At 42.9% G+C, this 15,195-nt stretch overlaps 1 protein-coding gene across 1 annotated transcript; it reads right to left on the bottom strand.

Annotated features, from left to right (window-relative positions):
• Positions 1-10,971: 10,971 nt before the first annotated feature.
• Positions 10,972-13,969, bottom strand: LOC108956847. Its single transcript, XM_039304116.1, has 2 exons — positions 12,788-13,969; positions 10,972-11,384 (listed from the first exon to the last, which is right to left on the bottom strand). The coding sequence occupies exon 1, from the start codon at positions 13,748-13,750 to the stop codon at positions 12,809-12,811; it is 942 nt and encodes a 313-aa protein (XP_039160050.1). The 5' UTR covers positions 13,751-13,969; the 3' UTR covers positions 10,972-11,384; positions 12,788-12,808.
• Between the last annotated feature and the right edge of the window lie 1,226 nt (positions 13,970-15,195).

Genomic DNA, 15,195 nt, shown 5'->3' with positions numbered 1-15,195 from the left:
AAATTGAAGCAATTGGGCTTGTAGCCAATTGGTACACCTGTCAAATGAGTGGATAGCATCGAAATTAGATAGGATTGAAAATGATCCAATTCAAATTGGCTCGTTTATATAAAATACAAATTTAGCTACCTCTACTTCACCTGACCCGGAATTTTAGTCATTTTTCTCCTTAAATTGTTACCTTTGTAGAATGGACGGCTTCATAAATCGGATCATTCAATGTGATAGCTTGAGGTCGTATTATGGATGAAAACATAAAGTTGGTGATAAGGCAAAGGGTGAATGAGGATGCTTGAGTGACTAGCAATGCCTTTGTTTCCGTGAACTGGTTCACTTCCAAGCATAGCTAGTCATTTTGGTCAGACTACACAACCGCTGGTCAGCATTGAAATGCTAGTTTGGATTAGGAGAACAGTATCGAAGCCTTTCCATATTGAAATGCTGTCGAGAATTCAAATAACAAGTTCAAACAAATATCTTGGTGATCATCCAATCTCAAGTCCATGTATAAACGCTTTCCTGTTTTCTTACCACACCTGAATATGTACTCGAACTCTGAGCAAATTGAGCAGTTGACCAAGTAACTTGTAACTAGTGTCTACCATCATACAAACTTTACATGGCAATACTAAGAAACTACATAAGGAGGAATTCAAATTGAAGCACTTTGAATGTTCCTGTGACGATGTTACAAGGCAAAATCAAAGGAAAGAAGTAAGATTTTAAGGTTTTGTTTACTTTGAAAAAGATGAACAATTTGGAAAATTGATCGCTTTCTTGAAATAATTAGTAAATAGAAAAGGTTTTCATTTTTTATAGCAATTTATGTCTAAAAGTTATCAAGAACGATGCATCAATAACATCAAACAAACACAACAGTATCCAAATAAACTTTATAAAGCACCTCATATATGTCAAGTTATAAAGTGCAAATGTGTCAGGGAAACTCGCCAATAGAATCCTTCAAGATCTCCTTCATACTAGATATCTAAAACTTTCGCTCCCGTTTCATTCCTCCATTGCATGTCATACCAATGGGACAAGACAGCATGTGCCATCATAAGATGGTTCATCAAGAGAAGGAAAACACTATCCAATGCAAAATTTCACTAATTAGGTACAATAACTGTCCGCCTCCCTCCTCAATAAGATAGACAGCCCAAATGGAGCTGTATTTTCCTAATCAAAGTCCTATTTACAAAATATCATGCTCGATGAAGTTTGTTCCGCAAAACCACTTACACGACTCCATTAGCTCAGAGAGTAGCTGGAAATAGTCTGGAAGGTTGTCGTACCTGGACAAGAGGAAGGCAGTTTCTAGTTAACTAAAAGATCAACAACAAGAGTGAAAATGAGAGGTGCGAGTAAGCCAAGTCACCAAAATATTTACCAGAGACATTATGTTGCAGATTCTATATAACAATGATAACTAATGGCAGGTATTAGTCCCCCGCTAATAGACTAAGCAGACCGACAATTAAATCTATCATTAAGCAGTCATAACGGTACGGTCGATGGAACGTAACCGGAATAAACTAACACGCGTCTTTTTCCCTTAATTTTCGTGGTCTCAAAGCTAACATGTTGAATAAGGCAGTAATTGCGATGAAGGGAACTTCGATCCAACTCATTGGTACCCTACAAATTAGAGCAATGAAAAACGTTCCCTTTTTCTTTTTTTGTCCGTTTTAGCTCTTAAATAGATGTTCTCTAACCTATTGTTTCCACAGAAATCTTAGTGAATGTGTTCTGCTCACATGCATTACGCATAGACTCCTCTCCTATAGCATGGATTCTCCTTTCAAACAACCTTACTCTTTCTTTCATCAGCAAAAATACAGATAAAAATAAAGGAGTACACGACTATTTTGTTTTGTGAAACATGATTTGGCACGTAATCTTCAATTCCAAGTTCCCAATTCCCACATTAGCTCCCCTTATTTCTCAATCATCTCCTCTATTCTTTGTCCATATTTTCAAATTAATTAGATCACAAAACCACTTTAGTAGCTCTCCTTGAATTCCCAAAAGTTATCTAGTCCACAAAAAGAGAGGATCCCACCATCCCTCGCATCAATTGAACAGATCTTCTTCCTCTAAAAAGAGCTATCCTCAAAGCAGTATATTTATGCCGTGGAAAAAAAAAAGGTTTCTTTCGCTTCACATCTAACCAAGTTATTAATTAAAGGCCTATCTACGAAAAGAAAAAGAACTAGCTACTTTCCATGAAATACTTACCCCATATCTTTTGGCAGTTCCCTAATACCACGAAAAAGTTGCTGCTGCTAGGAAGGTCCTTGGCATGCCGTTTATATGGTGTAATTGCTCGACGTCTTTGGTACGTAAATTGTAACAACCAAGAGTCATAGTCTCACTGCCCACTTCCACCAAAATTTGACCACCATCCTGGAGTAAGCCAATGGCCGGACAGGTCGGAAACTCCACCAGTGGTCACGTAGCGAGAACAACAGGATCCCATGGTTGGTTCAATCCATATTCTCTCATAATCCACACATCGACAACCCCTGGCTCACGATAAACGGTAAGGCAAAGATGCTCTTCCAGGACGGCCAAATCCATACGAAGCCTATTGTCTATAACATTAAGCTGGTCCACCTCCACAAAACTCTCACTACGAATATCAAAAGCCACCAACACTTTTGCCGAATTTCGCACCCACTCGCGTCTCATTATCCAGTGCAGACGGCTGCGCAGGTAAACTCCCATTCTGCCTGGCTCAACCAGAAAGTATGACATCCCTTGGAGCCGTCTCCACACGTTAGCTTCTGATTTATAGATGCTAACTTCGGATACAATTGGCCTCCGCAAGGTCTGAACCACCCTCAACAACACGAACTCAGCATTGCATTCATCATACCCAAATCCATAAACAGAGAGATCCAATCCATGGGGTATCTCAGCATCTCACGACAAGACGCTATGGCGATCGAGATCGGATCCCACATAGCAACCTCACGGTCAGCCACATTAGCAATGCAAAAGGTAGAACGGCAAAACCCTAACAACCCGACATATCTCCACCGGCGAGGGTACCGCCTCTCCACCTCGTCCGTTAGGGAACCCCGATCTATACGGCAAAGGCTCAGGGCGATGCTCGCGAAAGAGGCCGAGTGTCCACGCCATGAAGAGATGGCTGTCTATAAAGGGACGACACGCACCTGCACCTGCTCCGGCGATCAAGTCCAATATCTCGGCCTGATGAAGCGCTGCGGAGGCTGGCGGTTTCTCCTGTTGGTGCGGGAACGGACCCTCACCACGTGCGAGTGAATCGGGCGATCGATGGGCTCTCCCCCTTGTGAAAAGCCTCGCCTCCTCCGAGCTCGATTTTGGCACGTCGATTCACGTGATCTGTAAGGAAAAGATTCGATTTGAGAGAATCATCGGGGAAGAGGATTACTAGTGCGAGTAGATTTTTTTAGGAAACTTTGATACACAATTTGATTTTTTTTTGGATTTTTCAAAACAAACAATTTCCAAATATAAGCATTATATTCAATATTCATCAAATAAATGATTAAAATAATTGAAAAAAATAATCCATTGTCTCATGAATTAAATTAACAATTATTCTAACCCTAAACATCACAACAGTCAAGAAAAATCAAAATAATTAAAAATTGATCCAAAGTCTCACGGATCAAATTAATAATTTTGATGATTTTAAAGTCAAAATATCATCAAAATCAACATAATTAAAAAAATAATCGAAATCTTACTTGATCAAATTGGCAATTAAAGTTTTATTTTTGCCAATAATATCCTATTGGATAATGCCTAAAGTCTCGATGAAATCACTATTGACATCAGATATTTCAATTTAGGCAATAGTATCAAAATGAAATTTAGTTCAAGAAAATTACCCAGTTTGGATTTTTTATTTCCAAAACGGGACCGGCGCAAAGAATTCACGATCAGCTGCTGATGATGAGACGGTTTGCGGTGTGAGCGAGTCCACGGAGCTGGAGCTTGCAACTAATGGTCACCAAGGAACAATACGTGTCTTTTTTTTTTTTTTACAAAAAAAAAAAAAAAAAAAAAACAATGCCCTCACTCTCGTGAACCGGTTCACATTCAAGCATTAGCCAATCACGGTGGTCGGAGTACAACCGCCGACCAACATCAAAATGCTAGTTCGAATTAACGAAAACAGCATCAAAGTCATTTTATATTGAAATGCTATCGAGAATCCTAAAAACAAGGAAATGTCTTTGAACGAAAAAACTTGATAATCTTTTAATCTCATGTCCATGTATGTACGCTTTCCTGTTTGTTTGCCACACCTGCATGCATGCTTGAACTCGAGCAAAATTGAACAATTGACAAAGTAACTAAAATAACTTCTTCCATCATACAAACTTTACGTGGCAAACCTTGAGAAACTACGTATAGAGGAATCCGTGGATTGAAGCACTTCAAATGTTCCTGAACGCCATTACCTTGACACGCACATGAACCGAAGTAGCGACTTCACTGGCAATCCTTACAATTCGAGACGAACCGAAGAAAGATGGAGAGGAGAACAGGAAAAGTGGACGGCCTCAGCTCCAATAGAAAGGGCCAAGCGCAAGCATGACAGAAACGGAAAGAAAAAAAAAGGAAAAGGGAAAAAGGGGAGGGTGCATGCCGCAGGACCAGAGCATCAATGACGTTTCGATCTAGGAATCTGGACCGAGAAAATACAAATGTGACACACCCCGGACAGGAGGATCCATGACGTCTCAGTCTAGAATTTTGACCGAGAAAATGCAAAGGTGGGGCAGGTCAGATCGGACAAGCGTGCCCCACATGTACTATGCACGGAGCAGATTTCCAGGGGAAAAAGTGTATGATGACGGGACTCTGGACGACTAAAAAGACCGTCAACGCAATTCGACCTGCAGTGAAAGTCATGATAATAAGTCAACTACAAGTCTTCTGGTGCAGCTCCCTGTTCAATCGCAACGGAGAAGAAGACGCGAAAGGCTAAAGAACCCTATCTTGTCCACAAGAGAAGGAACTGTAATTTCATCATGCTCCTGCATGTACGTTCAGTAAGATAGAGCAAATAAGCGGATGCAACAAGCCGGAAACTTCTGGTATCAAAGTACATTCAAACCACAACATGCATTCGGAGTACACTCCAGAGTACATCAGATTCGACTTCGCTTTGGGTGATTACAACAAAGATTTTGATTATCCTTCCAAACGCTTAGATGAAATCTAAAACTCTACGAGCAACAATACAAGCCTATATAATTAACGTGCCAGAAGCTGACATATCCAACCCTGCATATTGCATAAATGAGGTGCTCAAGCCCCCATTCTAGTAGGACCACTGAAGGGGCGAAAAAAGAAAAAAAAGAAGATTCACTCTCGATCTTCAATCTGTCCATATGAAACTCTACTATCCGTGATACGCTGATTGCTTAAGTGATAATGGCTTGGAAGCATTGGAAGCATCGCCTGGAAACCAAGCTCCGTGATTTTCTCAGCGGGAAAAGAAAGATCCCGCAAAAGTTGAGGTTATGAGGGGACTCTTTCCTTCGAGAAGAACTAACTCTCGATTCATCAAAAAAACTCTCCCCTTGATTAGCAACATTGCACGACATTCCTCGCTCTCGGGCAATTAGAGTGCCTCCAGCCCATTGGGTATGCACTGTTTAACACTTGCTATAGAACAATGCTTCATAAGGGGACTCTTTCCTTGGAAAAGAACCGACTCCTGATTCGTTAGAAAAAAGGCCCCATTAATCAACAACATTGTGCGACATTCCTCATTCTCAGGCAATCAGAGTGCCTTCAACACAATGAGTATGGAATGTTTAACAGAGCTTGTTATAGAACAATGCTTCGCATGGATTTCCACTGAGCTATATTGGCGTGGCCAGCCAAAGATAGATGCTTCATTCTTATAGTGTTCTAGGCACTATCATAAAAATTGGCCGCAGCAACTTTCACGTGTGGTACATGGCCACTGAATTGTATTCGAAGCACACTTCCGAGCATAACATACCAAGATGGCAAAACTCAACAGTCACTTTCAAACCAGAAGTAGGAATTTTCCCTCTCCGTGTAATTCTATTCAATCTACAACTCTGACCAGATACCAGATGATGTCTCGTAGAAGAGATTAGAATCGATACAAGGCTTCTTCAGCTGCTAGAGCCAGTATAATACGCCTGATTAACCATACTTCTCTCCACAGAGCTTACATGTCACCTTTTCCTCTGGAAGACAAAAAATTGGAGCAGCTTACTTTTATTTTGGCAATTTGATCGCTAAAAGCCTGCAAAGGATACGCTAGTAGCATGAATGGAACCTTTCCTATTCTGATCGTGAATTCTTTTGGGTTCAACAAAAATGTCATTTTCAGAAGAAGGATCTGCTCGTCTAATCTACATTAACTTGTGACCATCAGTATTGACTAAATCCCAAACCCTGCCACTGCTGCAGTCAATTGTAATTTTCATAAGAGGACATTCAAGTATTCTTAGGGAGAACGTTGCAGAATCCAAATGTCACATTCCTCCTCCTCGAGCATTGATTTTTTTTTTTTTTTTTTTTTATAGAGGTGTCGATAATGATGTCAAGGGCGAGCTAGCTGGTCGGAACTTCAGTTACAAGAGTAACTATCGGTTCAAGTGTAAACACTCGTCCGTATGATTCAAGATGGGCCAAGTGAGCAAGTGAGCAATAGTTCAGTGGTAGGCTGAGCTTAGACAATTACAGTAAGGGATGAATGAGTCCTGTGAAGCCTAGGTGCTGCACGGTTCACGATCTCAAGTTTCTGCCCTCTGACAAATGGTATTAGATTGAGCAGCAGAGAGAATGGCTAAGAGAGTTGGTAGTGCATACCAAGTGAATGTTGGAATCAGATGTTATCCCTATTGCTGTTGTTGGAGAAAAGGCTTAAGTGGAGTCTTGTGCCAAGAGGACTCAACTGAGGGAGGTCATGTCCTCCTTCGACAAAAATCTCACCAAAGTGTTGCAGGCCGCGGGAAAATTGAAGGGTGGGCTCAAGAAGTTGAAGGAGCAGATCTACAGGGTCGACTTATTTGTCTCCTTTTCATCCTTTAATTTATTGCAAGTAGCGTAGAACTTTGCACTCCCTTTCCCAAACTACACGTGATCCTGTCCTAATAAGAAAAAGCCAAAGACTTGCCACTTTGGTGAAAGATATTCGCAAGGGAACACTTCCCAGCGAACAAGATTTAAATCTAAACGTGAGAAACACTCGAGTACATGATGAGAGACTATAACTAAAGCAAACTTAATCTTGATCCCATGATGTTCAGGAGCAGGACTTTTAACTTAAACTTGCCTCTTGGTTATTAGAAATCGAGATTTATTGTTGTTTGCCCTTCTGACTCATTTATCCCGTCATTGTTTCCCTGAGTGCCCGTCTACCTCTGCCATATCACCCATTTGACTGTCGTTTCCTTCTGTCCATTCCGTTTCCCTCCATCGCAAGAAATAGGAGGGGTTGATTCGATGAGAAACCAATTGAGTTTCACTGTCGGAGGAAATTTGTAGGCGATTCATACATGAGACAGTGCGATACAGCTTTTCGAGACACGTTCAACGGTCAAAAAGGATGCTACGCTTTTCACATGGTATTCGGACCTCGGAGTCATATCACGAAACATAAGAGTCACAGCAACCACATCACACAACTCGACTGCAGTTCAGTTGCAGCAGTACCATGTACAAAGATCGGTCATTTCATTTATCTAGATTTGAGGTACCATCGCAACGTACTCGGAAACCTTGTTTTCCACTTAGAGGTCCTAGGATCGGATCCCGGAGAGAGCCCAAAAAAGACACAGTAAATTGAAGCAATAGTGGAACTTAGGCAGGAAAGAACAGCACAAGTGCCATAACTCTGGGCACGCCGGGACACTAAGTGCCATAACTTCCAAACGGTACACTTAAGTGCCACTTTTTTTTTTTGAGTGGGACACTTACGTGCCCACCTCCGGCGACCCTTGCCGGAAATCCTACGTGGCAATATTTTATTATTATTTTTTGCCTACGTGGCTCGCGAGCTCCAAATCAGCATAAAAATTAACAAAAAAATTTTTAAAAAGAAAATTTTAAAAATTTTAATTTTAAAAATTTAAAAAAAAAAAAATTTTAAAAAATTTAAGAATTTAAGAATTTAAAAAAAAAAAAAAAAAAAAAGTGGGGGAGGTCGAACGGGCGGCGGAGGGCGAGCCCTCGCCGCCGCCCCCCGCCGTCGCCGAAGGGCCGGCGACGAAGGGGGAGGGTCGGTCGGGGTCGCCCCCCAGGCCGACCGACGGCGAGGGCTGCGAGCCCTCGCCAAATCGCGCGGGCCGCGACCTCGCCCAGATCCGGGCGAGGCTCGCGGGCCCTAGCCGCGGTCGGCCGGCCCCCTGGCCAGGCCCGGCGACCCCGACCCGACTCCCCCTCCGTCGCCGCCCTTCCCGGTGGCGGCGGGAGGCGGCGAGGCCCGCGACCCCTCGCCGGATGGGCAGGGTCGCGGCCCGCGCCGGGATCTAGGGCGCGGGTCACGGCCCTCGCCCGAGATCCGGCGAGGGCTCGCGGGCCCTCGCCACCTCCCCGCCGCCGGAAGGGCCGGCGACGGGAGTGGGGAGGGTCGGCGAGGGCCCGCGAGCCTCGCCCGATCTAGGGCAAGGGTCACGGCCCTCGCGCGCGCCGGCGAGGGCTCGCGAGCCTCGCCGTCGGTCGGCCGAGGGGACCAAGCGACCCCCGCCGACCCTCCCCCTCCGTCGCCGCCCTTCCCGGACGGCGGAGGCGGCGGCGAGGGCTCGGCCCTGTTGCCTCGTCGACCTCCCCACCCTTTTTTTTTTTTTTAATTTTTCATTTTCTTAATTTTTTAAAATTTTTAAATTTTTCTTAATTTTTTAAATTTTTGAATACTTTATAATTTAATTAATTTTTATATTATTATTTACACGTAGGCACAAAACGGCGTCGTTTTTTGCGTTTCTCTCGCCACGTCGGCGTGCAAAACGACGCCGTTTGGACTAAACTCGCCGGAAAATTGCCACGTCAGCCATTTGGCCGGATTTTATTGAGTGGCACTTAAGTGTCCCATTTACTCCGATGATGGCACTTAAGTGTACCATTTTAAAGTTATGGCACTTAAGTGTCCCGGCGTGCCAAGTTATGGCACTCCAGGTGTCCTCACCTCGTGGAACTTATATTGTTGGGGGCATAGCATAAGAAAGCAAAAATACAGTACTGCAACCAGAAAGAATGGAAAGTTTCGTCTATGACAAGTTGGTAAGGCTACCCACAAATATCGACATCTTTAGGGAAACACACACGTGCTGGAAAGTTGAATCCGCATCTTAAAGTTCAGAAACAAAAAGCCACTGACACTGACATTTTTCAACACAAGCATGGCAAAAGCGCGTCAACAGCATCAGACAAACGTGGTAGTATCAAATTAAACAAAATAAAACACAGAATATATAGCAAGTTAAAAAGGCATTACAAAAGGTGAAGCGTTGAGAGCATAAACAAATGATGGGGAAACTCACTAATAGAATCCTTCAAGATCTCCTTCTTGGGGGGAGGGGGGGACTAGAGGTTCTAGGATCAAATCCCAGAGAGAGCCTAGAAAAGACATAGCAAATTCAAGTAATAGATGGAACTTATATTGTTTAGGGCATAGCATAAGAAAGCAAAGATCCACTACTGCAACCAAAAAGGGTGGAAAGCTCCATCCATGACAAGTTGGTAAGGCTGCCCACAAATATCAACATCCTTAGGCAAACAGCCACAAGTTTGGAAGTTGAATCCGCATCTAAAAGAAGTTCATAAACGAAAAGCCATTAACACAAGCATTTTTCGACACTAAGTATGGCAAATATGCATCGCAACATAAGAAAAACTTGACAGTATTTTCGAGGCACCTTTTGTAATTCTTGAATTTTCATGGTTGATTTTCCTTTTACTCTTCCCATAACTTTTCCTGCAACAGTTTCCATGCAAATCAGTGTCGTCTTTTATTCTTCTCAGTTTTAATTCCATCACAGTTTCCACACTTGTCATAACACCATCGTACTAGTTAGCTATAACTTTGCTCACGTTTCATTTCTCCGTGACCATGTCATACAAATGGGCCAAGACAGCATGCGTCATCATAAGACGTTTTACCTAGAAAAGAAAAGCACTATCTGATGCTTAAGTACATTAGTCAGATACAACAAATGTTTGCCTCCCTCCAAAACACGACAATCTTGCTTTAGAAATTGACAACCCGGATTAAGTTATATTCTAGCAAATTCACTTATCAGAGCAATCGCAGTTCACAGGGATGATTCACTGCCCTTGCACAACTATGCCTCCATTAGCTCAGGAGTCATACGTGGACAAGAGGAAAGCAGTTTCTAATTAACTATAAGATCAACAACAACAAGAGCGAAAATGAGAGGTGCGAGTAAGCCAAGTCACCAGAATATTTACCAGAGACAATATTTTGCAGACACCACATAACAATGATAACTAACGGCAGGTATCAGTCCCCGCTACCAGACCAAGCAGACCGACAATTAAATCTATCATTAAGCAGCCATAACGGTACGATGGATGGAATACGGCCAGAATAGACTAACACGCATCCTTTTCCCTTAATTTCCGTAGTCTCAAACCTAATATGTTGAATGGAACATTAATTGCGATCAAGGGAACTTCATTCCTATTTATTGTTACAGAGCATTTATTTCCTGTTTTTTTGCAGATGCTAAAGGAGCTTCTCCTATGATGCTTTTATGCTGATTATTCAGGATCTTATGTCTGGAACATGTAACGTTGAAGAGAAGAAATTGGAGAAGAAGACAAACAGAATTTTACTAGGAAAATCCTATCAAAATCAGAAAATAAAGAACATGATCTCACGGCTTTTAGAGCTACAAGCTACAACTATAAAAGATGTTGTCCTAATTTACGTGGAAAAAATGATCGCTTACTTGACATCAAACAAACACAACAATATCCAAATAAACTTTATAAAGCACCTCATATATGTCAAATTATGCAAATGTCAGGGAAACTCGCTATAGAATCCTTCAAGATCTCCTTCACACTAGATATCTAAAACTTTCGCTCCCGTTTCATTCCTCCATTGCATGTCATACCAATGGGACAAGACAGCATGTGCCATCATAAGATGGTTCATCAAGAGAAGGAAAACACTATCCAATGCAAAATTTCACTAATTAGGTACAATAACTGTCCGCCTCCCTCCTCAAATAGACAGCCCAAATGGAGCTGTATTTTCCTAATTAAAGTCCTATTTGCAAAATATCATGCTCGATGAAGTTTGTTCCGCAAACCACTTACACGACTCCATTAGCTCAGAGAGTAGCTGGAAATAGTCTGGAAGGTTGTCGTACCTGGACAAGGGGAAGGCAGTTTCTAGTTAACTAAAAGATCAATACAAGAGTGAAAATGAGAGGTGCGAGTAAGCCAAGTCACCAAAATATTTACCAGAGACATTATGTTGCAGATTCTATATAACAATGATAACTAATGGCAGGTATCAGTCCCCCATTAATAGACTAAGCAGACCGACAATTAAATCTATCATTAAGCAGCCATAACAGTACAGTGGATGGAACGTAACCAGAATAAACTAACACGCGTCTTTTTCCCTTAATTTTCGTGGTCTCAATCTTGCTTTAGAAATTGACAACCCAGATTAAGTTATTCTAGCAAATTCACTTATCAGAGTTATCACAGTTCACAGGGATAATTCACTGCCCTTGCACAACTATGCCTCCATTAGCTCAGGAGTATACCTGGACAAGAGGAAGGCAGTTTCTACTTAACTAAAAGATCAACAACAAGAGTGAAAATGAGAGGTGCGAGCAAGCCAAGTCACCAAATATTTACCAGAGAATATTTTGCAGACTATATAACAATGATAACTAATGGCAGGTATCAGCACCCTGCTACTAGACCAAGCAGACCGACAATTAAATCTATCATTAAGCAGCCATAACGGTATGATGGAGGGAATGTGACCAGAATAGACTACCACACATCCTTTTCCCTTAATTTCGGTAGTCTCAAAGCTAACATGTTGAATGTAACACTAAATGCGATGAAGGGAACTTCATTCCTATTTATTGGTACGCTATGAATTAGAGCAAAAAACGTTTTCTTTTTCTTTTTATTTTTTGGCTGTTTTAGCTCTTAAATAGATGTTCTCTAACCTATTGTTTCCACAGAAATCTTAGTGAATGCGTTTTCCTCATATGCAAGATACATCAACTTCTCTTCTATAGCATGGATTCTCCTTTCAGACAGCTTTGTTCTTTCTTTCATCAGTAAAAATATGGATAACAAAATAAAAACAAAGGAGCACGCCGTGATGGTTTTACTTTGCGAAACATGATTTGGCATGTAATCTTCAATTCCAAGTTCCCAATTCCCACATTAGCTCCCCTTATTTCTCAATCGTCACCTCCATTCTTTGTCCATATTTTCAAATTAACTAGATCACAAAACACACACTTAAGTAGTCTCAACTTCCCAAAATTATCCCATCCACAAAAGAGAAGAGATAGATCCCATCGTCCCTTGCATCAATTGAACAACTCTTCTTCCTCTAGAAAGAGCTGCTTAAGTGGGATGTTCATCGTGTTCACATCAGTTTCCTCATTCCATCCAAAAGCCGTGGAAAAACATACAAGAAGGAGGAAGCAGTTCAAGCAAAATCCACTACACTAACTAGGTTATTACAAGTCTGTCTACGAAAACAGTCAACGCGAAAAAACTAACTACTTGTACTTACCCCTTCATCTTGGCAATTCGGTCAACCCTGCAACCATAAAGGAATTGCTTTGTCAAAGTACCTTGGCATGTCGAGTAATTCGAATTGCTCGACTTTGTTGGTAATTAAATTGTACAAACTGAGAATCTTAGTCGGACCGCCCACTTCCATCAAAATTCGAGGACCAACGATGCTGCGGGAGATATCCACTGGCTGGATAGGTCGCAAACCCCACCAGTGGTCACGTAGCGAGAACAGCCGCTCCCATGGTCGCTCCGAACTAGATTGTGTCCTAATCCACACATCGACAACCCCTACCTCACCATAAACGGTAAGCCAAAGCCGATCTTCAAAGGCAGCCAAATCCATGCGAAGTCTATTGTCAATAGCATTAGGCAGGTCCTCCTCCATAAAACTCTCAGTATAAATATTAAAACCCACCAACACTTTCTCCGAATTTCGCACTGGGTAGCGTCTCATTAACCAGTACAGACGGCTGCCATCGAATACCCCCATTCTGGCCGGCTCATTCAGATAGTATGGCATCGCCTGAAGCCGCGTCCACGTGTTAGTTGTTTGTATAGTGCTATCTGCTTGTCTATAAATGCTAACCTGAGAAACTATCGGACTTCGTAGGGTCTGATCCACCCTCAACAACACAAACTTATCTTGATCATCATCATCATTACGGTCATGCTTACCGTTATATCCAAAGCCATAAACAGAGAGACCCCATCCATGGGGTATCTCAGCAGGTGGCAAGATGCTATGACGACCAGAGAGCGGCTCCCATATAGCTACCTCACCATCGGCCACATTAGCAATACAAAGGGTGGAAGCGCGAGACCCTACGAACCTGACATTTCGCCACTGGCGAGGATACTGTATCTCGTCCAGGCCCCTCGGAGTATACGGATTGAAATTGCGGACGGTCAGGCGATCCTCGCGGAAGAAACCGAGGAACCACTTTTCGAAGAACTCCATAAATGAACGGCACCGTTTGGACAGACCCGCACCGGAGCAGCGACTTCACTGGCGATCAACTCCAGTATCTCGTTATCGAATGGGCTCTCCACTCTTCCCAGCTACTTCGAAAGCCTCGCCTCCTCACGGCTCGATTTTGGCAAGTCGATTCCCGTGATAAGGAAAAGGCTCAACCTGAGAGAATCATCGGAGGAAACAGGGAGAAAGAGGGGGAAGAGAAAAGAAAGAGAGAGAGAGAGAGAGAGGGGAAGGCAATGGGGGCACACCGGAATATACAAATATTATTTGGGGATCCGCGGCGAAAAAGCGCAGTGGTCCGGGACCGCCACGTCAGCGGGGTTCCGGACCACTCACGTAGCGCCACGTGTTAGGGGAGGGGACCAAAAGTACCTGGCCCTGACCCACCTCTCTCCTCTCTCGACGCTCTCTCCCTCTTTCTCCTCTCTGTCTCCCTCCCCTCACACGTGGCGCCGCGTGAGTGGTCCGGGATCACGCTGACGTGGCGGTCCCGGACCACCCACTATTTTCTCGCCAGGAGGGAAGGAGAGAGAGTCGAATTTTTTTTTACTAAATTCCCGCTCCCTTTTTCCCTCCTCAGCTTTTCTCCAACGATCAGTGGTTGGTTTGACGTGGCATATAACTTTTGTACTGAAAACCAATAAGAAATAGACACGCGTCCATGACTGGCAGGTTAAAAAAATCAAGATTTAACTTCTGTTTTGCTCCGTCTACTGCGGTCTCCTTCGTTCAGTCGCCGACGCTGCGTCACCGTCTCCTTTATCCACATCCACAAGTCGAATAATATAGATCTTTGCCTTCTCTGTAGAATTGCTGAATATCTATGAGTTTTTCACACCAAGCCATACATCCTACGGCGTCCGCATAAGGAAAGGCCAAGCACGAGCAGTTTCCTAGGCACCAACTTCGACATCCTTCTGCGTCAGCTATGTTTGACAAATAATCAGCAGAATCAGGCAATTTCATATGTTTCATTTGCCAGAACACATCTTTTTCCACAGTCGTCATGGCTGCTGCATGTGCGGATTTGTGACAATTCAATTCCATTTTCCTAACCACCCTCCGGTCCAGTTTCCTCTGTTCAACTTTTCATCTGACCTGGGTTTAAACCCTTTTAAGCACCTGCATATAGGTGAACTAAACGTGTTGCAAACTCCAAAAGGACCACATGTTCCATAAATTTCACACCGGTTAGTTCGTGATGCTTCCCAGTTTTTTGACCATCCATCGCCCCAACGAACAGACTCTATAGATCCTTCTGATGAGATGAAACTATATCCAAAGGAGAAGTTGTTGTAATTATGGCGGGAATAATACGTTGTTCCATGGTCGATATTTTGCTGGAGCTCATAGCCACTCCGATATGTGTTGCTCATGGTCGGCATTCCATTAAACTTGGATTTATCCCACTGTCCGCTTCTCCAGCA

This window comes from Eucalyptus grandis, chromosome 11 (genome assembly GCF_016545825.1).
Source record: "Eucalyptus grandis isolate ANBG69807.140 chromosome 11, ASM1654582v1, whole genome shotgun sequence".
Taxonomy (NCBI): Eukaryota; Viridiplantae; Streptophyta; class Magnoliopsida; order Myrtales; family Myrtaceae; genus Eucalyptus; species Eucalyptus grandis.
This window is presented reverse-complemented; position numbering and strand designations above follow the sequence as displayed.

What these genes read in the sequence shown, in the direction of transcription:
- LOC108956847 (XM_039304116.1), bottom strand. Translation starts at nt 13,750, where the DNA reads ATGGAGTTCTTCGAAAAGTGGTTCCTCGGTTTCTTCCGCGAGGATCGC.